Source organism: Berghia stephanieae, chromosome 5, assembly GCF_034508935.2.
Source record: "Berghia stephanieae isolate SIO BIC M18660-M18661 chromosome 5, UCSD_Bste_1.3, whole genome shotgun sequence".
In the NCBI taxonomy this organism is placed as follows: domain Eukaryota; kingdom Metazoa; phylum Mollusca; class Gastropoda; order Nudibranchia; family Aeolidiidae; genus Berghia; species Berghia stephanieae.
This window is the reverse complement of record NC_088364.1, coordinates 24017008-24044674: the sequence shown is the minus strand read 5'-3', so window position 1 is coordinate 24044674 and position 27667 is coordinate 24017008. Positions and strand designations below refer to the sequence as shown.

Sequence of the window (27667 nt, the reverse complement as noted above, 5' to 3'; positions counted from 1 at the left end):
AGAAAGAAAGACAGAGAGAGAGAGAGAGAGAGAGAGAGAGAGAGAGAGAGAGAGAGAGAGAAAGGGGGGGGGGGGAAGAGGTGAGAGAGGGCGAGTAAACAGCCAAGTGATAGCTGGGTCTATGTGTATATTAATGGATAAAAAAGTGGATGAGTGGACACAATGAGAGATAGCTAGGAAGGTAGATGACTATGTATTGGTGGATAATCAGTAGATAGATAGATAGATAGATAGATAGGTAGAGTTGTAGTTTTAGTAGTATGAACAGTAGTAGTAGTAGTAGTAGTAGTAGTAGTAGTAGTAGTAGTAGTAGCAGCAGCAGCAGTAGGGAAACTCACCTGATCAAGTTGTTGGGAACGCTGACTCCACGCGGACTCAACACCAGGATTGACCACCTCTAGATGTCAACGTCACCCATATTCATCACCACTGCTGCTCTCACTACTGCCACTACAGCTACTACTACTGGCAACATGCATACGACCCCCTTTGCAAGTTAGTTCACTCCTCTTTATTGTTCACAACAAGAGATGAAGTGAGTAGAAAAGTGCCAGAAGACAATAGAGAATAAACATTTTCGCGGCGGTGGTGGGGTTTGAACCTGCGACCTTATTGGTACGACAACTCCGCCTGGCAGCTGAGAGCGTGGCTCTACCGTGTGAGCTATCCACAAATACAAAAATATTCGTATCAAACTCAGGTCATTTCTAGAGCTCTCTCTCTCTCACCCACTTCTGGAGACCACGGGTTCGCCTCGCCACACAACCATCGCGAAGTTACTTGACCAGCAGTTAAGCTTAATAGCCAATATTCTCAACACAAACATATAACATAGAAACGATTGAGACATTGAGTATGCTCCGGTATATGGGGTGAATTTTAATTCAGAAAAGTGAGTGGAGCAGGCACTTATGTTGGTAACAACAAGAGATGAAGTGAGTAGAAAAGTGCCAGAAGACAATAGAGAATAAACATTTTCGCGGCGGTGGTGGGGTTTGAACCTGCGACCTTATTGTTCACACATGTTTGTATGATTATCTGTATTCGGATATACATTCTGTAAAGTTTAGTGAACAGTTTCCGTATTTTGGCCCCAAACCGTCTCATTTGGCCCTTTTCTTGTCAAAATCTGGCTCCACGACAAAAAATCACCTGGCAACCCTGTTCGGTACCTAGTAGCCTAGTAGCTTTTAACTTTTACTTTTGCTTGATCATCATGGCGACCGACGTCGGAGATGGACGCATTCAGAAAATGGAAGTGGACTATAGTTCCACTGTTGATGAGAAATTACCTATTTGTGAAGAGTTAGTCAAGGTAACATATGTTTAAATTCATCTCTTAATACTGGTATATCTTTTGTTGGGTTAGTTCTGTTCCTGTCAAAGTCAATGTCATACTTGTTCAGGAACCGGTTTTCAACTTCTCTAGAAGAATACTTCCGAAAGCTCCTACACCCCAGTATTCTTTGTTTTTTTTTTTTTTTATTATAATGTCCTAGTAGTGGGTTTGGGAGGGGGGGGACTTTAAAAAAAAGTCTCCCCCCCTCCCAAACCCCCTACTAGAACATTATATAGAGAGCTGCGCCGGTGTTACCAATACTTAGCTTCTATACCAGGACAAATCATTCGTTTGGACAGAAAAATAAATAAAAAACTTACCGAATACCGTCAAAAGCAGTTTAGATTTGAAGATGCATTTGTTTTCTATCAAAAAAATTCGGTACTGGACAATCCTTGATGAATTTCAAAAGTTGTGTTGAAATTATATCCTAATTTTTTTCATGATTCATTCCTCGCGAAATCGTGTGGGTTTCGTTTCTGTTATCAAGGTTCCGCCCCAGTTAAAAAAGTTTATTGGGAAAAATACGGAAAAAAGTGTCCATAGATAGGTATGCAATTTGGTGCATTAGTGCAGTAAAAATTGGTGCGCAAAAGTAGTTTGTAGCGGATGCGAGACTGCGTGTGTGTGTGTGAGTGTGTGTGTGTGTCTCTTTCTTTTTTTTTTTTTTTTGGGGAGTGCCTATGTACACGGTAACGGGGCATCTAGCCTCAGGATCTACGTACACGTGAACTGGTTTACTGTTGCAATAGATGGTCCTCGCTGTCGTGACCGTACGCGCTCGTGTGTGTGTGTGTTTGTGTGTGTTATTTTAAAAAAGATCAAAACAATTTTAACCATTAATGGCGAGATTCGATCTTACACTCCCCAAACTCCAGATCTTAGTCTTAATGTTATCATTAAAAGACAAGCTTTGGGATTTATAGTTTAATTGAAGCCCGAGTCTAAATATACTCTTACTACTGCTCTCTTGGTGAAACGATTTATTCCGCATAAGCAATCTGCAGAAAAAAATCAGTGTCATTGTAAAAGGTTAAAATTTCACGAAGTACGCTCCGTGAACACCGCTGTAACAATCCTTTGATCTACGTCATCAGGCAACCCCTTGTTTCTTTCATCTTTTCCCATTCCCCTTACTATACCCCCATCCCCCGCCCATCTCTCTCTCTCTCTCTCTCTCTCTCTCTCTCTCTCTCTCTCTCTCTCTCTCTATCTCTCTCTCTCTCTCTCTCTCTCTCTCTCTCTCTCTCTCTCTCTCTCGTTCTTATCATAGTGTTATCCCTTCCCCTTCCCATCTCAATGTAAAATGAAAACGTTCTGCTGTTTGCAGATACATGTATGATTGTTTTGTTTTTTCTCTCTCACTCCGCTAGGATTAAAAACCAGGACATCAGGTAATTGGTGTCTAATGCCAAAGTATAGATTCTCTCTTTGGCCAATTTAGTTACGCATGTGGCAGCCCAGCTATTTATTATGTTCTGCCTATAACACACAATAAGTGGGATTTTGGGGGTGGGTACGAAAGAAATCAAGGTCATAAGTAACCGTGCACAAGAGCTGTATAGGGAATTGGTTTCTGGGGTCTTGCAAATACCAAATATTTTATGGAAAGCTCTTTCGAACTCCAAGACGTCTGGTGTGTTTTGCTATCTTGGAACAAACGAAACAGATGTCTTGATGTGTGACCTAGTTGTCTGATTTTGTGACCTGGATGTAAGGTTTTGTGACCTAGATGTATCCTTTTGTGTGTGCAAGCCATGCGGGTAAGTACAGCGATAGCTTGCCAGTTGAGGAAAAGAAAAAAAAAAAGAAGCAGCGTTCAGCGTTTCTTCATTTGAAAAACAAAACAAAAAAAAACCTGAAAAAACAAAACAACTTAACCTTTTAAAGGCGAATATCAATCTTACTTGGACCAAAAATAAAATCTTACCGTTTTCATCAAAAGACAAAAAACAAATTACAATTTAAAAACTTGAGCTTTTATATAGGGCAATATCCCCCCAAAAGTGCTCAAAGCGCTTTTTATCAATATTCTTACTGCTCTTATGGTGGAAACGTTTATTTTTTCTGCGTTAAAAAATAATATAAATGACGACTATTATTTGAAAACAAAAAAATCAATGTCACTGGCAAAGGGTTAATTGCAGTACTCCTGCATCCTGTGAGACTCCTACGGCACTTGCTAATCATAAAAAAAGGAAATAGCAATCAACAATACTAAGTTGAAAAAAAAGAAGAAAAAAAGGAGGGGGGGGGGGGGGGGGGGAGAGCAAACCCAGTAGCAATGCAACCTTTAGCGGCGAAATTCGATCTTTGACCTAACACCAAATCCTCTTTCATCAAAAGACAAGAAACGGCAAAACGATTATAGACAATTGAATTCCGAGTTGCGATAGTCTGACTGCTCTCTTGGTGGAAAAGCTGTATTCTCCGTTAACAATAATAAAGATAAAAGCAAACTATTATCTGAAAGCAAAAAATTTGCTTCGCTGTTAAGGGGTTAAGAACATCTGCCAGCATCGTTGACATGCTCTACGTCACCAAGGTCACAAGCGACACGTCTCCCTTTCGTCTTCATCATGCAACCCCCCCCCCCCCTCTCCACTCTCACGGTGGTGGTGGCGGCGGATAAAAAAAGCCTTTTTCTTTTATTCAATCAACTTGACTGCTGGTGGACCCTAGGCCTCTCTACAAGTCCAAGAAATAATACTCACTTTTTCTCTGCTCCAACGAAAATATCTACCCCCTACCGGTCTAATTATTTGTAGCAGACGACAAATTTCTCAAAACGGTCACGTGACACTGTAAAAACAACACAGGAAGTCCATGAAAGCTTATTTACGGCATTTCCTTTGAACCGTGTAAACAACAAAATTTCGTTTTCATTCGACTCAACGGGTCAGATTGGCTGGTATTTTTTAACGAACTAAAGTTCTGAAAAATCAAAATGTTTCTTAGAAAGGTGAAAGATGCTAGTTTTTGAAACAGAGGTAGGTTTTTAAAAAAAATCTTTATATTTTACGTGAATGCATGCTCAAGGCGAGTTGGACGTGCAGCGGAGGTTGGTAGGCCAAAGGCCCACCTCTCTAAATAAAGTTTCCCCCCTCCCAAACAAAAACAACGACTAGATAGCTAGGTCAAGGTCTAGGTAGTCTCACTAAATTTTCAAAGTTGTCAAATCATTCTGAAAATAGTTTCATTGGATTCCTTGCACAAAAACAATCAAAATTCATATAGGTTTTATGATTGTGGCTCTTATAGTTTTTGAGATATGGTCAAAAGAGTGACGGGAAACTGATACATATCACAAAGAGAAAAAATGGATCAAAAATTGTGTCCAAAACTGCACCTTTTACTTTTTATTTAAACAAGGGATCCGTTCAATAGAAAAGAAAATGTTTTTTGAAAAGCTCACATGTCTAGAAAACAAAAAGATAAAAAGTGCTAGTTGTGGACTTTTCTATATAATTACTCATAACAGCTTTTAAAAAGAACAAAATACCAAACAAGGAATGTTTCGGGCTCAAAACCCTTCTTCAGCCAATTGCAAATAATATTTACTTAATGTACAAAATGGATATCCATGGTTCATGGGTTTATCCCGGCTGCTATAGCATGAATAGACAAAAGCAATTGCTTGCTACCTTTTGGATAGGACGTTAGTCCATCACAAAGAACTTTCCACCAGATCTAACAGACCCGGATACCCATTCACAGCTGGGTAGTTAAAGGGATCAGAAAAATATCTCGATTGCACCCGGGACCAATCTCAGTCCCTTTGCATGTAAAGTGAGTACTCTACCAACTGCAAAGTCAAAAAATAAAATACTAAACACAGAATGTTTCGACTTCAAATCCCTTCTTCAGCAAATAACAAAATAATAATGATACTTTTCTTTTACTTTTTAATGTACAAAAATGAATATAGCAACCTCAAAGAAGAATAAAATACCAAACACGGAACGTTTCGGGCTCAACTCCCTTCTTCAGCAAATAACAATAATAATACTTTTTTTTCCTTCTAATGTACAATTACTGAATATAACAACCTCAAAGAAGAATTAAATACCAAATACGGAATGTCTCGGGCTCAACTCCCTTCTTCAGCCAATAACAATAATAATACGTTTTTTTTCTTCTAAAGTACAATGCGGAATATAACAACCTCAGAGAGGAATAAAATACCAAATACGGAATGTTTCGGGCTCAAATCCCTTCTTCAGCCAATAACAATAATAATACTTTTTTTCCTTCTAATGTACAAAAATGAATATAACAACCTCAAAGAAGAATAAAATACCAAATACGGAACGTTTCGGACTCAAATCCCTTCTTCAGCCAATAACAGTAATACTTATTTTTCTTGTTTAGTACAAAAATGAATATAATAAGTTAAAAAAAGAACAAAATACCAAAAACAGAACGTTTTGGGCTCAAACCTCTTCTTTAGCGAATAACAAATATAATACATTTTATTAATGTTGAAACCAGAAAGCTCTTGAATTTTCAGAATGGTTTCAGGATACTTCTTTTGCACTCATTGAAAAACAAATGCTCCATCTGGTGAGGCATATCTGGATCAAATGAGTAGTTTGCCACTAATGACCACACCTGACTGGCTGTCTTGAACACCATGCCTAAACTGGTCTGTGGGGAGAAACAGAGATTTATTAATTTAAAAAATTATATTTGTTCTGTTGATTTTATTCTCTAATTATATCTTTGAATTACTTTAACAGAACAAATAAAATAAATGTAATGCTTCAAAATAGACTTTTACATTAACTAAAAAACTAAATAAGAATTTTACAAATTCATTTGTTTTTAAAACTGTGCAATTTTACATTCATTTCACACCTTAAATGGATGGTTATACCTTTCTTCACAAATATACACATAATCTGAAGTCTATTTATGATATTTACCCTTATTTCAATTTTTTTTTAAATTCTGAAGACCATATACATTTACTTTTACTTCTGTTGCTTTGTGATATTGTTGCAAATATTTATTTGATTTTTATCATGCACCATACGTCTGTACAAATACTTTCCAAACAGATGAAACTTATCATTATTATTATTATTATTATTATTATTATTATTATTATTATTATTATATTGTGCATCTCTAGAGGATTTTAAGATAAAGTGCCTCATGAATAACGATAAGATCCTGTCATTGGTACAGTGGTAATCAATGGGTAATGCTTTTAACATGGATTGTGTAAGTTTGTGGGGCTGATCATTTCTTTAAAAAATCTTCATGAATGCGCTTGACTTTTCTTTTTTTTTTTTTAATATTTTAAAATTATATTTTAATTTTGAGACAACTCACCTATTGATTCTAATGCTTTATATACAATGAGTTTGATGTAGCCCTTGTTGACGATATCAAACACACCTGAAAGATAACAAAGCCAAACAACTGTTAAGTAGCACTTTTTATAAATCACAAATGTTAACTCCACAACCAAGTATGAAGGATGCAACAAGACCTTGCTGATTCAGTTGGAGGGGAGGGGGGGGGGGGAGTACGTAAAAAGAAAAGATAGAAAAACCTAGCTTTTGATAACATCATAATGACTGGAATTGTCATTTTAGTTTTCCATTCAAATGAATTCTGACAGCTCAGCAACACATTTGATAGTTCAAAAAAAAAAGATGGATCGTGTAGCACCAATCCTAAAAGGCTTTCAGCAGAGTACAAATTTTGTGTAATCTGCTACAAAAGCAATGCTCAAACTGCTTGTTCACCTGATTTTGTAATTTTACAACGGTGGTTCACACTTTTTGCTAATATTTTACGTTCGAAGCTTGTGTGTTGCGAATGAAATATGTGCAGAATTTTGGGAGGTTCCATGCAGAAAACTACTATACCAACCAGGGCAGTTAGAGACACTTGCAGATAGAGCAAAAATCTAAAACTAACAATGCAATATATTTTTTTCCCTGTGGGAATTGAAGATGAGTATACCCTTTAGAGCCACTGAGACCATGGAGCCCGAGTTTATCCCAATATCTATAGCTTGAAACAGACAATGGCAATTTCTTGCTACCCTCTGGATAGAAGGCTAGTTATCGCAAACTGATTTCCACCAGATCGGACCCAGCGACCCAATATCTGGGGAGTAGATAAGGACGTCATCAAAAAATCTCGAGTGCACCTGGGTCATCCCGTTACTTTTGCTGAACTATCAGAACCCCCAAGATGAGTATGAGATACCAATGGATTTTAAGAAAGGGGATGGGTGTATAAATTAAAGTATCCTACCTTCACTATCCAATCAAAGATAGAACAGTTACCTGCAGGTAGAATCTACAGACTTAACCCTCAGACCAAACTGTATGAAAAACAATTAAGATGTGTTCAAAAGAAGGTGTAATTAACTAAAATATCCTACATTCAATGACAGTGCCAAATCGAGTTAATGCCCAGGATTGCAGCAAATTCCACAACAATAATCTAGTTAGTAGGCCCACACACCAAACAAACTGTTTGAAAAACAATGAAGATAGTGTGTTCAAATAAAGAAAAAATTACTGGGATGTTGCTTGAAAATCAGAAGTTTTATCATGTAAAGCCAATCCGTGAAAGGCCTTCACTGGCTACTGTCAACAAAATAAGTCTATAACTATCAATGACAAAACTCAAACTGCCATTCACTGATTAGAAATTAGACAATGATGTCTGATCTCCATGGGTCACACCTAATGCTGGTATTTTGTGCGATCACCTTGAGTCTCAGAATATAAATAAAGATTGAATGTGTGTAATTTGATATATTTTAAAGGCAGAAAACAAGACTGACAGATAAAGCAAAAAAAAAAAATTTGAAAAATAAAAATAATATAAAAGATGCAATTTATCCCCCCCCCCCACCCCCCCCCCCCCCTCCCTCTCAGAAATAGAAGATGGCTATGAAAGACCAATAAAGATTAAGTATAGAGGAGGGGGGAGGGGGTGTTATTAACTAAAATATCATACCTTCAATGACAATGCCAAATCGAGTTAATTCTCAGGATTGCAGCAAATTCCACAACAATAATCTCTTAGTAGACCCACACACCAAACAAACTGTTTGAAAAACAAATAAGACGGTCTGTTAAAAAGAAGAAATAAAGATTGAATGTGTATAATTTGATTTATTTTAAAGACAGAAAACAATACTGACAGATAAAGCAAAAAGAAAAATAATATAATATTTGCAATTTATCCCCCCCCCCCCTTCTCAAAGATAGAAGATGGCTATGAAAGACCAATAAAGTTTAAGAATAGGAGGAGGGGGAGGAGTGGTTATTAATTAAAATATCCTACCTTCAATGCCCCATCGAGTTAATGCACAGGAATGCAGCAAATTCCACAACAAGAATCTACTTAGTCGATTCACACACGTAACAAACTGTACTGTATGGAAAACAATTAAAGATGAGGTAAACAAAACAGAAAAAGAAAGAAAATGCTGGAAAAAATATTTTCTTCCTTTAGAACAATTATTAGTGACAAATCTCATTTTTCTGAATGCAATATTTGCTAAATGGAAAAGTACAAAAATGACCGTTTAAATTTCACTGAAACTTCGTACACACACTGTTCAAAAGTAAAATTATCACTTCATAGATGTAAATTAAGAAATATTATGAAATAAAACCAAAAAAAATTGTCCTTTACTTCCATTAATTTCACTACATTTTTAGAGCTGGAATAAAATAAATTACTAGAGGGCACATAAAAAATTTCAGGGTCGGTCAATTCAATTGAAACCTCGCACACACACTGTTCAAGTGTTACACAAACGGAAAATTATCACTTCATAGATGTGAATTAAGAAATATTATGAAATAAAACCAAAATAAATTGTCCCTTACTTCCATTAATTTCACGACATTTTTAGAGCTGGAATAAAATAAATTACTAGAGGGCACATAAAAAATTTCAGGGTCTGTCAATTCAATTGAAACCTCGCACACACACTGTTCAAATGTTACACAAACGGAAAATTATCACTTCATAGATGTGAATTAAGAAATATTATGAAATAAAACCAAAATAAATTGTCCCTTACTTCCATTAATTTCACTACATTTTTAGAGCTGGAATAAAATAAATTACTAGAGGGCACATAAAAAATTTCAGGGTCGGTCAATTCAATTGAAACCTCACACACACACTGTTCAAATGTTACACAAACGGAAAATTATCACTTCATAGATGTGAATTAAGAAATATTATGAAATAAAACCAAAATAAATTGTCCCTTACTTCCATTAATTTCACGACATTTTTAGAGCTGGAATAAAATAAATTACTAGAGGGCACGTAAAAAATTTCAGGGTCGGCCAATTCAATTGAAACCTCGTACACACACTGTTCAAATGTTACACAAACGGAAAATTATCACTTCATAGATGTGAATTAAGAAATATTATTACATTATTAAATAAAACAAAAAAATCGTCCCTCGGTTCCATTAATTTCATTACATTTTTAGAGCTGGAATAGAAAAAAAATACGAGGACACATAAAAAATTTCAGGGTAGGCCAATTCAATTGAAACCTCGCATACACACTGTTCAAATGTTAAAGAAACGGAAAATTTTCACTTTATAGATGTGAATTAAGAAATATTATTAGATTATTAAATAAAACCAAAAAAAATGTCTCTTACCTCCATCAATTTTCATGAGACTTTTAGAGCTCGAACAAAAAAATTCGTACAATATCGAATTCTCCGCCGATTCCCTCGATTGAAATAGCAGACGACAGAAACATTGTTGGGGCAACGGGTGACCCGGATGTTGAGGCCATTGTGGTTTCGCGAAAGACAAAAAATGGCGAAAATCAAGAGCTCCGCGTCTGCTTTCATTGGCTTTCATTTTGATTCAACGACAGCGTCCATAACGATGGTCAGCTTCCGGCATATTTCCGGGTTCAATTTTCGCTGCACGACCTCTCGCGTTCAGTGAATGAGAGTTTCAAAATAGTGAGACTACCTACAAGGTCTAATACTGGACTGGGGCTGGGGATGTATGATGAGCTTTCAACTTTCAACTTTGAAGGCCTCCCGAATATTATTGGTTTAGGGAGTTTAATGTAGCTCACGCACCAATATCATATGAAAGAGCTGGCATCACTGATTACAAAACAGTTTGAATTTTTCCTAGTTATGGCAGGTCAAAGTCTGAAATTTCAGACTCAGACTGATTTTTACCCCTAAATTACCATTGGATACAATGACTATGAATTTTTTCTCTCTCTATTTTTGGGGGAAATACTAAACAGGCCTATCTCCACTGAGTGAAAATCTTTTTGAATTTTGAAAATCGATTCATAATCATAAAGGTGGCGTTTTTATACACCTCCAACGGAGGTGTACAAAAATGCACCGTTTTTATACACCTCCATTGAAGGTGTACACAAACGCACCGTTTTTATGCACCTCCATTGACGGTGATGGTAAATTAATGAAAATGTTGCTGCATACGTCCATGAGGTTTAAATAGTTTTAGATTGTAGTTTAGCACACTGTTTAGTGATTACCGATGTACAATGATAATAAATCAAAGAATAATAACAATAATTTAAAAAATCAAAAGTAAAAAGAAACACGGCACACAAATACTGATCTCAAATAAATAAATAATGTTAGAAAATTAAAATCGAAGTTTTTTAAAAACATGATAAAAAGTTTTTGAAAAGAAAAAAAGCAAACAAAAACAAAGTAAATAAAAAAAAATAAAAAAATGTCAACAATGGGAATCGAACCCGGTACTTTCAAGGTTGGAGTCTGACAGCTTGTCCACTGCGCTACGGAGCCACCTGACTGTCCATCACATTTAATAAGGTCTTTCTAAAACATTATTTTACCTTCAATGCAACTTCTATTTTCTGGTTTTATATTTCGATTTTTTAAATTATTATTATTTTTATATAAATTTATTAACAAAAACATCCTACAGATTTCACAATATAACTTTCGCCATGTCCAAATGCAGAGACACAATATCGCTAATGAAATTGGGTGGAATGCGCATGCGTGACGGAGGTGTATAAAAACGATCCGTTAATATACACCGTCAACGGAGGTGTATAAAAACACTACGAATCATAAATAAAAAAGTTATGCAGTTTGAAAGTGTGTCACTTATTTGGCTGACTCACAATAATACAAATGACAAAGAGAAAAAAACCCCCGGAAATTATGGGACGCTTCTTCTGCGTTTTATTCTGGTTTGTGGCTGTATCTTGCTTAATACATGGAATATGATATTGAAACTTGGCAATTTTACGGCAAATTTCTCAGAAAATATGACACAGATTTCTAATCAAGATTGGAACAAAATTCAAACTGTTTTGTATTCAGTGATGCCAGCTCTTTCATATGACATTGGTTTCAAGTGCGTGAATTACATTTAGAATTTTGGGAGGCCTTCCGAAAGCTCCTAGTGCTAAGGGAAACAACTCAAATATTCCCTCAACTAACCCTAAGAAAAAATAAAGCCTAGTACCTTTAACTAACCCTAATAGGAAAAACAAACACTCTAGCACCTTTGCTAAGACTTAAGACTAACCCCTAATTGAAAAAAAAATCCTCCAATCTCGAGCTAACCCTAATAGAAAAAAAAAACAACCCTAGGGCTGCTTTGCACTACCTTTCATTGCTTCACAAATCAAAATGGCGGCCGAGAATCAAAACAATGGTCTAATTAGGACATTACAAACTTTCACAAATCGTGAATAAATAAACGCCTGACAAAAGATCCACGGTGAAATTACAAATTGAAATAAATGCTAGTGCTAGGAGCTTTCGGAGGGTCCTCCCGAAGACATCAGAAGAGCTTTAACTTGTGTATAGTTTTAGGGCTGTATGGCTAGGGTCAACCGTAATTTTGTTTTAAAAAAACATAATCGAAGTGCTATTATTCGCAGTAGTACTGCGAATAGTGAGTTCAAGGTGGAATCACTATTCGCAGTAGTAGAAGCGCTCTCCTGTCTTTGAAAATTAGTCATTGTCCCCTCACTGAACACAACACTGTATTTTCTGTTCAAAATGGCAGGTTGTCGAATGGCTTGAAGTTGAATGAGAGTGTGTTAGTTTGAGAAGAAAGAGGGGAGGGGTGATTCAAACCGTTTGTTAGGCACTTTGATAAAATTTTCAAACTCAAAATATCTTAATATGACCCAGTCAGGGGAATGGGACTTGAAAAAAACAAAATTTGATACCTTATTTGTTTCTCTACAACTAATGGTTCCAGAATTATTTATATTTTTCTGTTGAAATTTTTAGTCAATTTTACAGAATTATCTCTGATCTCACTGCTGCCTCAAAACCAGCATCTCATGGCCCAGCCCATCTCCTGAGGGTGTGCAATTAAGTGGAGTCGACTGTACTACTACTACTACCACCACTACTGCTACTACTATTACTACTACTACTACTATTGCTGTGCGGCTATGTGGTCTAGTGGTATGACACTTGCTTTCAGATCGGAAGGTCCTGGGTTCGAGTCTCGCTCAACTCATAGTTGGAGTCCTTGGAAAAGGCTCTTTACTCACATTCTCTCACCATACTCAGGTGTAAAATGAGTATCTGGCTGTTAACAGCGTTGTCTATGTCGGAAAAAAATGTAATATCGCCTAACAGGCGTCATGTCTTGTTCTACATGTTACATGTTGCTGTTGGTCAGGGACCCCTTGTAAAGCGCTCTGAGCACGTTTAGTGGATATTGCACAATATAAGTTTGCGCTCAAGTTTTTTTTATTATTACTACTACTACTACTACTACTACTACTACTACTACTACTACTACTACTACTACTACTACTACTACTACTACTACTACTACTACTACTACTGCAACAACTACTACTACTACTACTGCTACTACTACTACTACTACTACTACTACTTCTGCAACAACTACTACTACTACTACTACTACTACTACTACTACTACTACTACTACTACTACTTCTGCAACAACTACTACTACCACTATGATATCATCATCCCTGCCACTGCCTGAAGTAAAACCACCACCACATCATCCCTACTTACAACCGCCACATCATCATTCCTACCTTTACCACTATTACAAAGACTACCACATCATCATCCTTAACTATAACCATCACCATCTCTACTTACCACTACCATTGTTACAACCACCACCACCATATCATCATTATTACCGTTACCACCCTCACTACTACAACTTGGTCATTCCTGCTACCACCACATTTTCATCCACACCACTACAACTACAATAATCACCGCATTTCCATATTATCATCCACTATCACCACCGCTACTACAACCATCACCACATCATCATCCCTTCCACTATTACTATTACCAAGAGACCAAGGTACAAATGTCCTGGTGAACCATTTGATATTATAATAATTGACATTACATGTATACAGCACAAAAAACTTTCTTTTTTTTTTTAACTTGTATTTTTCTTTCTGCTTTGCCTGCTCTGGTTTACACTACCTCTGATTTCCAACTTATTTCAGAGCCTGTTCCTTAATTATTTAATAGAATTATTACCTCCTTTTATTTACAGCAAGGAAAGTTGACAGAAGCAATAGACAACCTTATGTCATTGGAAAAACAGACCAGAACTGTAAGCAAGACATCTGATTAACTCTCTGAATGTACTTAAAAGAAATGTTTTATTTAAAATTTAAAATGTATAACTAGATTCTTCCGTCAAAAACCTTTGCCCCATATACTTAATTTCTAAGATACAAATTCATTTTGTAACTCCTATATTTGAACTGTTTTCAAGCAACAGGGTGTCCAGCAAAGTCATAAAAGTTGTAAATTTTCACCTATGGCCGTAAAAAAAGTTGTAAAATAGTTGAAGGTTCAAAGAAATCAGTTTTTAAGTGTGTTGAGGAATTAAATCTGAGAAGACACAATTGCGAAGTAAAAAATGACAAGGTTTTATCTTGCGGTTGCCATTTTGAAAATCGTGGGCACCTGTCAGACATAGAACCAGACCATGGTGATGTGCATTGGTGGTCTTCTTCCCTGCCCTTGCAGCAGATTCTAATGGTGTTCACACTATTATGTTATGACAATCGACCCAATTAGCAAATTACTCACCTCAGTCGTGCACCATCGCAAACCCACCCTGAAGCTTTGTCACAACACACCGTTAACTAGATGCTCTGCGGTTTCGGGATCTAGCCCACATTGGGTACATGTTGGACAGGTGGAAAGTCCCCACTGATGAAGCGATTTTGTCATGAGGCAGGTCCTCGACGGAAGCCGATTCACTACCACCCAGTGTCTCCTCTTACCGGTGGAGAAGCCTGGCAACTTCTCACCAAGTTCAGAGGAGTGTTTGTCCCCGCCCCTCGAGAGATTGAATTCTGTTTGTAGTCAGAGAAGCTGCGTACAAGGGTTGCCAGCTCGAAACGGGGGTGTCGTCCATAATGCGCTTCAGAGGGGTATACCGATTCCCTCTCTCTTTGATATTATTGAGCTAGTTTTCCGTAATCGTCTCCCTCCGGACATCGGGGGGCTGGATTGCTGCCATTATTGGGCCTCGTCCTCTAGGCGTTGTTGCCAGCATTCCTGATACTATATGCATTGACTTGCGAAGTTTAACATCTACCTTCAAGATATGAAGTGAGTAGAAAAGTGCCAGAAGACAATAGAGAATAAAAAAATTTTCGCGGCGGTGGTGGGGTTTGAACCTGCGACCTTATTGGTACGACAACTCCGCCTGGCAGGTGAGAGCGTGGCTCTACCGTGTGAGCTATCCACGAACACAAAAATATTCGTTTCAAACTCAAAGTCATTTCTAGATCCCTCTCTCACCCACTTCTTGAGATCGCCGATTCGTTCGCCACCATCGCGAAGTAATTTTGACCAGCAGTTAAGCTTAATAGCCAATATTCTCATCACAAACATATAACATAGAAACGATTGAGACATTGAGTATGCTCCGGTGTATGGGGTGAATTTTTAATTCAGAAAAGTGAGTGGAGCAGGCACTTATGTTGGTAACAACAAGATATGAAGTGAGTAGAAAAGTGCCAGAAGACAATAGAGAATAAAAAAATTTTTTGCGGCGGTGGTGGGGTTTGAACCTGCGACCTTATTGGTACGACAACTCCGCCTGGCAGGTGAGAGCGTGGCTCTACCGTGTGAGCTATCCACGAACACAAAAATATTCGTTTCAAACTCAAAGTCATTTCTAGATCCCTCTCTCACCCACTTCTTGAGATCGCCGGTTCGCTCGCACACAACCATCGCGAAGTTATTTGACCAGCAGTTAAGCTTAATAGCCAATATTCTCAACACAAACATATAACATAGAAACGATTGAGACATTGAGTATGCTCCGGTATATGGGGTGAATTTTAATTCAGAAAAGTGAGTGGAGCAGGCACTTATGTTGGTAACAACAAGATATGAAGTGAGTAGAAAAGTGCCAGAAGACAATAGAGAATAAAATTTTTTTGTCTTCTGGCACTTTTCTACTCACTTCATATCTTGTTGTTACCAACATAAGTGCCTGCTCCACTCACTTTGTTTTAAAAAAAATTAATTTAATTTCATCACAAACATATAACATAGAAACGATTGAGACATTGAGTATGCTCCGGTGTATGGGGTGAATTTTTAATTCAGAAAAGTGAGTGGAGCAGGCACTTATGTTGGTAACAACAAGATATGAAGTGAGTAGAAAAGTGCCAGAAGACAATAGAGAATAAAAAAATTTTTTGCGGCGGTGGTGGGGTTTGAACCTGCGACCTTATTGGTACGACAACTCCGCCTGGCAGGTGAGAGCGTGGCTCTACCGTGTGAGCTATCCACGAACACAAAAATATTCGTTTCAAACTCAAAGTCATTTCTAGATCCCTCTCTCACCCACTTCTTGAGATCGCCGATTCGTTCGCCACCATCGCGAAGTAATTTTGACCAGCAGTTAAGCTTAATAGCCAATATTCTCATCACAAACATATAACATAGAAACGATTGAGACATTGAGTATGCTCCGGTGTATGGGGTGAATTTTTAATTCAGAAAAGTGAGTGGAGCAGGCACTTATGTTGGTAACAACAAGATATGAAGTGAGTAGAAAAGTGCCAGAAGACAATAGAGAATAAAAAAATTTTTCGCGGCGGTGGTGGGGTTTGAACCTGCGACCTTATTGGTACGACAACTCCGCCTGGCAGGTGAGAGCGTGGCTCTACCGTGTGAGCTATCCACGAACACAAAAATATTCGTTTCAAACTCAAAGTCATTTCTAGATCCCTCTCTCACCCACTTCTTGAGATCGCCGATTCGTTCGCCACCATCGCGAAGTAATTTTGACCAGCAGTTAAGCTTAATAGCCAATATTCTCATCACAAACATATAACATAGAAACGATTGAGACATTGAGTATGCTCCGGTGTATGGGGTGAATTTTTAATTCAGAAAAGTGAGTGGAGCAGGCACTTATGTTGGTAACAACAAGATATGAAGTGAGTAGAAAAGTGCCAGAAGACAATAGAGAATAAAAAATAAAAATTTTTTTATTCTCTATTGTCTTCTGGCACTTTTCTACTCACTTCATATCTTGTTGTTACCAACATAAGTGCCTGCTCCACTCACTTTTCTGAATTAAAAATTCACCCCATACACCGGAGCATACTCAATGTCTCAATCGTTTCTATGTTATATGTTTGTGATGAGAATATTGGCTATTAAGCTTAACTGCTGGTCAAAATTACTTCGCGATGGTGGCGAACGAATCGGCGATCTCAAGAAGTGGGTGAGAGAGGGATCTAGAAATGACTTTGAGTTTGAAACGAATATTTTTGTGTTCGTGGATAGCTCACACGGTAGAGCCACGCTCTCACCTGCCAGGCGGAGTTGTCGTACCAATAAGGTCGCAGGTTCAAACCCCACCACCGCCGCGAAAAATTTTTTTATTCTCTATTGTCTTCTGGCACTTTTCTACTCACTTCATATCTTGTTGTTACCAACATAAGTGCCTGCTCCACTCACTTTTCTGAATTTAACATCTACCTTCGCAACGTTCCTGCTTCTACCCCATACTGGAGCGCAATACACTGCGGTGGAATAGCATAGTGCCAAGGCGGACGTCCTCAGGAGTGCTTGGTTAATGTCCCAAGTTGATCCCGCCAGCGTCCTCAGAAGACTGTTGTGTTTCTCCATCTTCCGGGCAACTCCTTCGCGGTGCACCCGATAGGTAAGGCTGCGGTCAAGCGTCACCCCTAAATATTTTAGATGCGGCTCATATGGGAGTAGTTAACTGGTGTGCCAGCCACTGCATAGGTGTAATGCATTGGCCATGGCTTTTGAAGTGTTCATATTCAGGTACCACTTGTCGAAGTAGGATTTGAGTCTGGTGATGTCCTTGCTGAGTACGCTCTTGGGACAGGTCCACACTTTACTTTGAGTAACGAGTGCCCAGTCGTCTGCATATTCCAGCTTCAGGGAGGAAGTGTTCGGCATGTCGCTAATGTAAACGTTAAACAACATTGGCGCTAGTACCGAACCCTGAGGAACCCCATTCTTCAGTTTCCTAACTTATCTCTTAGCGTTTCCCAGCGCAACGTGGAATTGTCTTTCCCCTAAGATTGAAGAGAGCAACTTCAAGGTCTTTTTGCACCTTATGATCTTTGCAAGTTTGAGCATTAATCCTTCGCACCAGATCGTATCGTACGTCGCTGATATGTCTATAAATACAACACCTGTTTGCTGTTTTCTCTCAAACCCTGCTTCAATATGCTATTTAAGGGCAATGACCTGTTCCGTTGTGCACCTCCCTTCCATGAAGCCTCCATCGGTTTAATAGAACTTGCTTCAACAATTTGTAAAGACAGCTCAGTAGAGATATGGGTCTGTATTTGTCGGCCTCCTTCGCTGGTTTCCCAGGCTTCAGGATGGCAACTATCCTTGCGTGCTTCCACACTTGTGGGAGCTTTCCTTTTGCAAGGATGTCAGACATTGCCTCTGCCAGCCAGGCCCAGAAGAGTCACCATATCGGGATGTATGCCCACTGGCATAAGGAGACTCACTGATCAAGTCTTAGGAATACTTTGATCTTTTGCTGGATACCCTGATTACAAAATGATAAAGTTTCTTAAGAAATCTAAGCAACAGAGATATTTATAGCTTCTTTAGCTGTCTTTCTATTCATTATTTAATAGGCTGCAGATACACATTCAACTAGTCGTATCCTGGTTGCTATTGTCAAGATGTGCTTTGAATCCAAGAATTGGGATGCTCTGAATGAAAATATTGTCCTGTTGACAAAAAGAAGAGGGCAGATCAAACAGGTGAGAATTGAATTTTTGTTGTTGTAGTGTACATCTGCATTTACATTAAGTACATGTTTCAATTCATTGCTGGAGTATGGTGGTACTTTTTCTTTTTTCTGCTTTAATACTGGAGATTAGCCTTTGTTTTTAACAAGATATGAAGTGAGTAGAAAAGTGCCAGAAGACAATAGAGAATAAAAAAAATTTCGCGGCGATGGTGGGGTTTGAACCTGCGACCTTATTGGTACGACAACTCCGCCTGGCAGGTGAGAGCGTGGCTCTACCGTGTGAGCTATCCACGAATACAAAAATATTCGTATCAAACCCAAGTCATTTCTAGAGCCCTCTCTCACCCACTTCTGGAGACCGCCGGTTCGCTCGCACACAATCATCGCGAAGTTATTTGACCAGCAGTTAAGCTTAATAGCCAATATTCTCAACACAAACATATAACATAGAAACGATTGAAACATTGAGTATGCTCCAGTATATGGGGTGAATTTTAATTCAGAAAAGTGAGTGGAGCAGGCACTTATGTTGGTAACAACAAGATATGAAGTGAGTAGAAAAGTGCCAGAAGACAATAGAGAATAAAAAAAATAATTTTTCGCGGCGGTGGTGGGGTTTGAACCTGCGACCTTATTGGTACGACAACTCCGCCTGGCAGGTGAGAGCGTGGCTCTACCGTGTGAGCTATCCACGAATACAAAAATATTCGTATCAAACCCAAGTCATTTCTAGAGCCCTCTCTCACCCACTTCTGGAGACCGCCGGTTCGCTCGCACACAACCATCGCGAAGTTATTTGACCAGCAGTTAAGCTTAATAGCCAATATTCTCAACACAAACATATAACATAGAAACGATTGAGACATTGAGTATGCTCCGGTATATGGGGTGAATTTTAATTCAGAAAAGTGAGTGGAGCAGGCACTTATGTTGGTAACAACAAGATATGAAGTGAGTAGAAAAGTGCCAGAAGACAATAGAGAATAAAATTTTTTATTCTCTATTGTCTTCTGGCACTTTTCTACTCACTTCATATCTTGTTGTTACCAACAAAGTGCCTGCTCCACTCACTTTGTTTTAAAAAAAATTAATTTAATATTTATGGTGGTGTTCCCATTTTTCTGAAGAGATTTTATAAAAGGCTAACTTATAACCTACAGGGTTGCCAATTTTCTGTAAAAGTACAGTCATCCATAATTTGTTGAAAACACCTGAATTTATGAAATAGAGACTTTTGTATAAATTTTAAAAACTACATAAAAAATCCACAGGAAATAGCGGTAGGGAAGTTAATAGATATCAATTTTATTTCTATTTCATTTTTTCACATTTTTCACCAAAACCCTTCACATTGTATTGAAGATTTGCTTGAAAATATGCATTGAAGCATGATGCATACTTTATTTGTTCTCAGATATTTTTCATACTTTCACTGTTTGTTACGAAGATTGTATTACATAAATAAAGTTAAATCAGCAACTTTGATTTAGAGGCATTTAATCATTAATGCTTTTAAATATAAACATTGCTGGTTACCCTTTACAAACTGTGAGATGATTTGGCAAAATCTGTCGCATGATGCACAAGCTAGTTTTGAGATACTACTGAGTAAAGGTGAAAAATCATTATCTGCATGATTTTCGTTTTTCATCTCATCATTTTTAGTAACCATCCAACTACATTCTCACGAAAGAATATTTCAGAAATGCCTATACATCTTGATGGGGGGGGGGGGGGGGGGAATTTGTCTGGAGCAAAAAATTCCAGGTTACTGGCAATTTCCGTCAAATTTCAGGAGGGTCATATTGTCCCATGGATAACCTCCTCCACCTCACCATCATCACTACCCCAACTACTGCATTCACCAACAACACATCATCACTACCACTATTACTACAATCAGCATCACTTCCACTACCAGGGTGTCCAGCAAGGTCGTTAAGTCGTAAAAATTTTAAAAAGTCGTAAATTTGACCTCTTGGTCGTAAATGGTCATAAATTTGCATCGATGGTCGTAAAAAAGTCATAAATTTGTTATTCAAAGAATTAAAATTTTAAAAAGTTAATTGAAGAATCCCTTTTATCATTACTACAACATCCACTACATCACCAGCCTCACTACTACTACTATAACAACCACCACCACATCACAATCCCTACCACCACATAACTATCCCTACTACGACTACTACAACAACCACCACAACGTCACCATCCATACCATCACTACTACAACCACATCACCATCACCATCATACCTACCACCACCACCACCACTACTACTACAACAACAACCACCACATCACACCTACCACCACCACCACCACTACTACTATAACCACAACCACCACCACACCACCTCTACCACTACTACTACAACACCCAGCACATCACCATCTTTACCACCACCACTACTAAAACAACCACCACCACCACCACATCACCATCCCTACCACCATTAATACAGACCTGCCAACCGGTAAGATTAATCGTATTTTAGTACGATTTTTGGACTCAAATACGTGGATACGATTCCAAAGGATTTAGTATGATTTTTGTTGTTGTAACATTTTGATTTTTTTTAATTTTTTTATTTTTTTTCTCTCCCATAGCGGGCAGGGAGGTACATACTGTGTCTTCTATCCCCTTATTTCTGTTTTCCAACATGCTTTCTGTCTCTGTCTTGGAATGAGATTACTTGGTTTTGTCCTTGACCTGGTCGGAGTCCTGGCTGGGAGGGAAACAGTCAAATGCATAGTTATTTTTTTGGGAGATGATATTTTTTTTCCTTGTAAATCATCTCTCTGTTATGTATTATTATATTTGTTATTTTCAATGTAGAATGTAAGCATTTGAGTGTATTCCTCTTTGTTGGATTTTGTGCTTGTGTCCAGATGAGACTTATAGGTGATCTCAAACTAAGTACGTTGGTGGTATGCTCTTGGAATCTATATCTGATCCCTATTTGTTCCCAGTTCCCCTATGTCTTACTTTTTCTTGGGTGCTTTAATTGTAATTCTAGAACTTTTTACTATCCCATTTTCTTCCTTTTTACTGGCGCTGATATAACCTAAATGTGTTGCAAGCGCTGTAAAACCCTTAAAAACAAAAAACAAAATATATTTTTTTTCTCAAGCATGAATGATGTTGAAAATGACGACATCAATTGTTGACCGTGTTTCTTTTTTTTCTTTTTCGGTTGACCGTGTTCCTGAATGATACTATTGTTTTCATTTCAGTTGGTTATATGTTGCTGGTTTTCACCAATATTTTTCTCATACCTTTTCGAGGATTTGCATAGAATTATGCATGTAAGCTTATTTTGTACTTTAGATGGCATCAGGCCACATTTAAGCTTTTACCACTTGTTAAATAGAAAATTTAAAGTAAAAATTAAATTTAACTAACATCTTTGGCAATGAAACTTTCAATTAAAAACTGTATTTGGTGATAAGCTGAAACATAAATGGATTATTTCCCTTTGTGATTACTAAAATGACTATTTTGTTTTTAAAGATTTAACGATCTTTTTTTAAGGTTTATTATTTTGCATGAGTGATTTTTTTTACTCATTACCAACTGGGTAGCTTTAGGAACAAAATGGTTCAAAATGAATCCTCTAGAAGTATTTAACTTGTCTGTGATATGTGTGAATTTCCCATCATTTTGACCAACAGCAATAGTATTAGTATGTAGTGGTAGGAGTGGTAGTGGTAGTAGTAATAGTACTAGTCTAGGAGTGGTTGTAGGAATTGTTTGTACTTGTAGTAGGAGGAGGAGTAGTAAATGCTATAAAAAAGGGAGAGAGAGATAGAGTGAGACATGGATCATTTGATACCATAATGGAAATTATCTTGTCACTGCTGCAAATTGTCATCTCTATTAGATTGAAGATCACTCTCACAAATATTTTATCTCAAAACCTTCAACTGATTTACTGGGCTGGCAGATGTGTATCCAGGCCTGTAAATCTTCCGTCTATTGTCGGATTTCCGACAGTACGATTTTGCTCTATAAGTGCTAAAAAAAAAAAAAGATAATAGTAAAAATAAAATTCGTAATGTCAAAGAACAGAACCAATAAAAAAGAAAATAAAAGACTTTTTTATTTGCCGACTTAAAAAAGCAAAACAAAAAAAAACAACTTTTTATTTGTCGCTTCAAAAACAAAACAAAAGCTATAATATTATCATGCCACCTACACACTCCGCTAACCGTGGATGTATTCACTGCCTGGCTACTGTGCCACAGCCAGGCGAGCCAGCGAAGAGAGGTTTCGCGTATTTCGCGGAGTCGTCTTCACACACACACACGTCCTAGTCTAATATTGGGCACACACGAAGTGTGTCGAACGGGCCGGAAGGTTTCTCTATTTTGCTTCGACACATATGATATTCTTCTCAAATCTCGTTTCTCTATATTTTTGTCTCCGTCCCGATTGAGACGGTAAAATTGCAAATAATTATTTTTCTTCGAAATATATATTCTTCTTCGAAAGCTCTCGCACCGCCTCCTCCTCCTCCTCCTCCTCCTCCTTTTTCTTCTTCTTCTTTTTCTTCTTCTTCTTCTTCGATAAGAATTAATCCAAATAAACGAAAGAATCAGCGTAAACATTTAACACGATCAGGAGCGAAGATATACATCCTTCAAAAGGGTAGGATTTGTTCTCTTCCTTTCATTTTACAACTAACTCAGACCTGGGTCCTCAAATAATTGGGATTTTTATTTTTTTTTGGGTACCATAAAATAAGGACCTCGTTATAAATAAGTAGGGGAAAGTGACATGATTGGACTAGTCAATTGACGTGTCATGTCTGGTGTCCATATTTTCGCATGTTCAAAAAACTCCGACAATTTTTTCACCAACCATTTACAGGCCTGTATATCACCATCACAACTTCATTTGGGACATCAGCACCATCATCTCAAACCATCACCACCATGGCATCACCACTGTTACAATTACAACCACCATCACAGCATTGTCACTGCCACAACCACCACATCACTTCTTCCATCACCACCACTGCTAGAGCACCATCTCTACAACCAGCATCTCCTCTTCTACAGGCACTAGCATCAATACTACCAACATATTTGGGGTCTTTTGGTCATTTCTTTTAGTGTTTCGAAAGCAATATCCTCAGATATTGCAATTTTTGAGCCTTATACTGATTTAAAATGGTCATTAAGTTTTAGTTTCTCGATAAACCGATAATTTTGTAATTTCTAGTGATTGCTGCAAATGAATGTTTGAATGATGAAGATCGGAGTTTATTTTTGATTTGGGTTTAATGTTAGCTTTTATATAAATTTTTGTATTTTGTACACTTTTTTTCTAAAAAATACACTTTTTAGGATCATAGAATACACTTTTCATTCTGGGAAGGTTGGCAGGTCTGCCATTACTACAACCACCACCATATCACCATCCCTACCACTACTACTACAACAACCACCTCATCATCATACCTACTATCACATCCACCAAATCATCATTTTAGATCTTGAAAAAAGAATAGCTAACGAAATTTCAGCAAAGGCAGGACATTTGAATATCATAAAATTTATTTTTTCATCAAATGCATCAATATCTTCAGCTAAGTTGAAGAAAAGGGAACATGAGGCCCTTACACTTCTGTGGCAGCAGTTAAGGAATTAATTTGTCTCTACTTGCAGATAAATGTAAGCATTGAAGGGATAATTTGTTGTTTTAATCCTTGAATTAAAAAAAAATCACCTTGAAAACTCCTTGAATTTCAAAATTTAATTGCTGTAGGAACCCTGCTTGTGACTGATTAGGTATCTGTGCCTAATGAGAAGTGAGTTGGTAATGAATTCTATTTGAAGCCTGGAACTGTCTTTTCTTTTCATTAGGACTGTGCGCTACTTAAGTTTTGAAGTGCAGTTACTAGTGGTAGTAGCTGTCAGTGGCGGGGTTGGGATGGGTAGAAGCAGATCCAGATTTTAAAAACAAAATTTGACAGGAAAATCAGTAAAAATATTCAGAAATGAATATGAGACTAAATTGATCTGCAATACATCAATTTGGAAGCATTTTAGAGTGATTTTTACATCAAGTATAAATCATTCATTTTGGGTTAATTCTGGTTTTTAACTAAAAATATACAGATTTTTGGTTTGAGTTATGTCTTGGGAAGGTCTGCAACAATGACTTTGATATATGTCTTCATTTTAAGATTATCTCTCATTTCAGTCTGTTACCAAAATGATCCAAGAGGCTTGTACATATGTGGAAAACATGCCAAATAAAGAAACTCGTTTGAAACTCATTGACACTCTGAGATCTGTGACTGCTGGCAAGGTGAGTTTAACTGTTGGGAATTACATACTTCTGCTAACTACTACTACTACTACTACTACTACTACTACTACTACTACTACTACTACTACTACTACTACTACTACTACTACTACTACTACCACTACTACTACTACTACTGTTTTTTTTTATTGACGCATTTCAGGTTTGATTTTGGAAGTTCCAAAGCTGTGTGGTTTCATCAAACGATTTTTGCCATAGGTGCAAAATTTATTTTAGTTTTGATTGATATCAGTTTTAACACTGTGTTTTTTCTGATAGTTTACTTGTGATCATTTGTTTGCGCAATCATTTGATTTAAAGCTCCACCTGACCACATTTTGAATGACAAGCCGCAAGCTTCTCTCCAGTAGGGGTAAAATCTGGTGATCTTGGAGGCCAGGAAATTGGACCACCTCAGTCGATCCAGCAGTCTGGAACTGTTCATTTAAAAATTCCCTCACATTTCAACTCTAGTGAGGGGGAGCTCCGTCCTGTTCGAAAAGGATGTTAGATTGAAGATCATTAAATTGAGAAATTCAGTATGATTCTTACATGGCCAGATAGATTGTTACTGACACTGTCATGTCATCAGAAAAGAAAGAACTGACCACTCTTTCCCTGGTTGGTGCACCCGAGACATTGATGTGCTTTGACACTTCATCTGGACTTAGTTGCTCCAATATCGAATATTGTGTTCGTCTACATGCCTGGAGAGGGCAATGCTTTCAGTGTCTGTCAAGGACATGCAGTGCAAAATCAACTCATGCTGGCAAATCACGTCCTTCCAAAGCATGCACAAGACAAGGTTTATACAGGAATAGATCTAGTTTCTTTTAGGCTATTTTGTGTACTGAAGACACGCGTACAGACTCAGTGACTAATCTTGTAGTCTGCCTCAATGACTGTCTTGGTGTTTCATCGAATAACGTCCCGACTTCATTGATTATGCCTTCTGAGAGCAGTTTTCTTCCTCTTGGTACTGGTCCAGTGACTGAACTTGTTTTAAGGTTGTTATACCAGACTAGAATTCTGTTCTGTTCCTAGATGGGACTTTCCCCCCCCCGAATTGTTGCATAAATTTCCTCCTCACACAAGTTATCGATCCAGTTTCATGAAATCATAGGCGTACCGTAGCTTGTTCTCAGCCATTTTGCCATCTCATTGTTTTTTTTCATGAAAAACTGCCAATACGAAGTTGATATCCTTAGATTGGCATATTAAATGAAATAAACTTTTGAGAATCATGTTAGACAAAGCCAAGATAAATTATGTTTTATGTCAAAATAATAATAATAGTATAATGAATTTATATAGCGCCAATCAAAATTGTTGTCATAGTACAGTCCACTCCGGATACTCGCAACACCGTGGGATCAGCGAAAATGTTGCGATTAACCGAAATTGAGCTTCCTGTCCACTATTGCAACATTTTGCACAAATATGGTCAACTCTGTAAGCATTGTTTTTAGTCCACCACAGACTGAGCAATTTGAAAAAATAAAAACTATATGGCAGCCCTGTATAGTTTTGTCAAGCAAAAGCAGCTTTGACATCTTATTCAGATTGGATTAATTTTCAATCTTTTGTTCTCAACATTTGTAAGAGTCAAAGAGATTAGCCGTGATGAGAGACAGTAAGCTCTCACCAAATTAGTTGGTCACAATGTACGGTTGTCAATCCCAAAACAAAGGTTATCGCCCATTCTCTCTTTACAACTGTCATTGTCTACCTGTTGTCTACCCAGCCCCCTCGTCTACCCAGCCCCCTCGACTCCTATTTCATGGCCACAGATGACATCATGGATGAAAGTTCGCCGGCATATGCCGGAAATTCCGGTTTTTTAGTAAATGTAATAATTGCCTTCCGGCATTTTGACTTCTGCCGGCTTTATTATTATTGCACCACCGGAACGTGTAGACTATTTAGTATTCTTTCAAATGTGACAATTGAACACATGTGTCACTTTTCTTTCATACATTTGATCTGTTTACACATCAGCTGATGAGTCACATTGTGTACTAGTACTATATTTATCTTTTCAGCTGGTTTTCACTATGACCTTTCACACCACTTTTGAAGATTTGCATTGAATTATGCATATAAGCTTATTTTATACTTCAAATGGTCTCAGATCTCATTTAAGCTTCAAATTCTTGTTAAATAGAACTTGTCAAGTGACAATAAAATAGAACCAACATCTTTGACAATGAAGCCTTCAATCAAGGACTGTATTGCCAATAAACGTAAACATAAATGGGTTATTTCCCTTTATAATACAACTGAAAGCACTTTATTTTGATTGTTTACATTTATTAAAAAATTTCTTTAATATTTTGTATGAGTCTAATTTTTAAAATTATTATTATTAAAATGGGTAGCTGTAAGAAAGCTGTAGGTTTTTAAAAAATGCACTAAGACTATTTTTAGGGTATTCAACTTGTATATCACATAGGTGGGTATATCCCATATTTGAACCAAAAGTAGTAGTAGTAGTAGTTGTCACCACTGCTACAACCACCATCACAGCATTGACACTGCCACAACCACTACCACCACATCATCATCATTATCACCACGACCACTAGAGCATCATCACTACTACAACCTGTACCAACACTAGCATCAAAACAAGTATCATGGTTGAGTCTCTTGATCACTTCTTTGGGGTGTTTCGAATTGTAATAGCCCTTGGTATTACAAT

General features: G+C 37.5%; 1 protein-coding gene across 1 annotated transcript in view; it reads left to right on the top strand.

Annotated features, from left to right (window-relative positions):
* Positions 1-1159: 1159 nt before the first annotated feature.
* Positions 1160-27667, top strand: part of LOC144972628 (26S proteasome non-ATPase regulatory subunit 12-like) — a 52944-nt gene continuing 26436 nt past the window's right edge. Inside the window, exons 1-4 of the mRNA XM_078914083.1 lie at positions 1160-1315; positions 13909-13968; positions 18524-18652; positions 24859-24966. Of these exons, the coding sequence (XP_078770209.1) occupies positions 1217-1315; positions 13909-13968; positions 18524-18652; positions 24859-24966 (396 nt within the window). The 5' untranslated portion in view covers positions 1160-1216. The remainder of the gene's footprint in view (positions 1316-13908; positions 13969-18523; positions 18653-24858; positions 24967-27667) is intronic.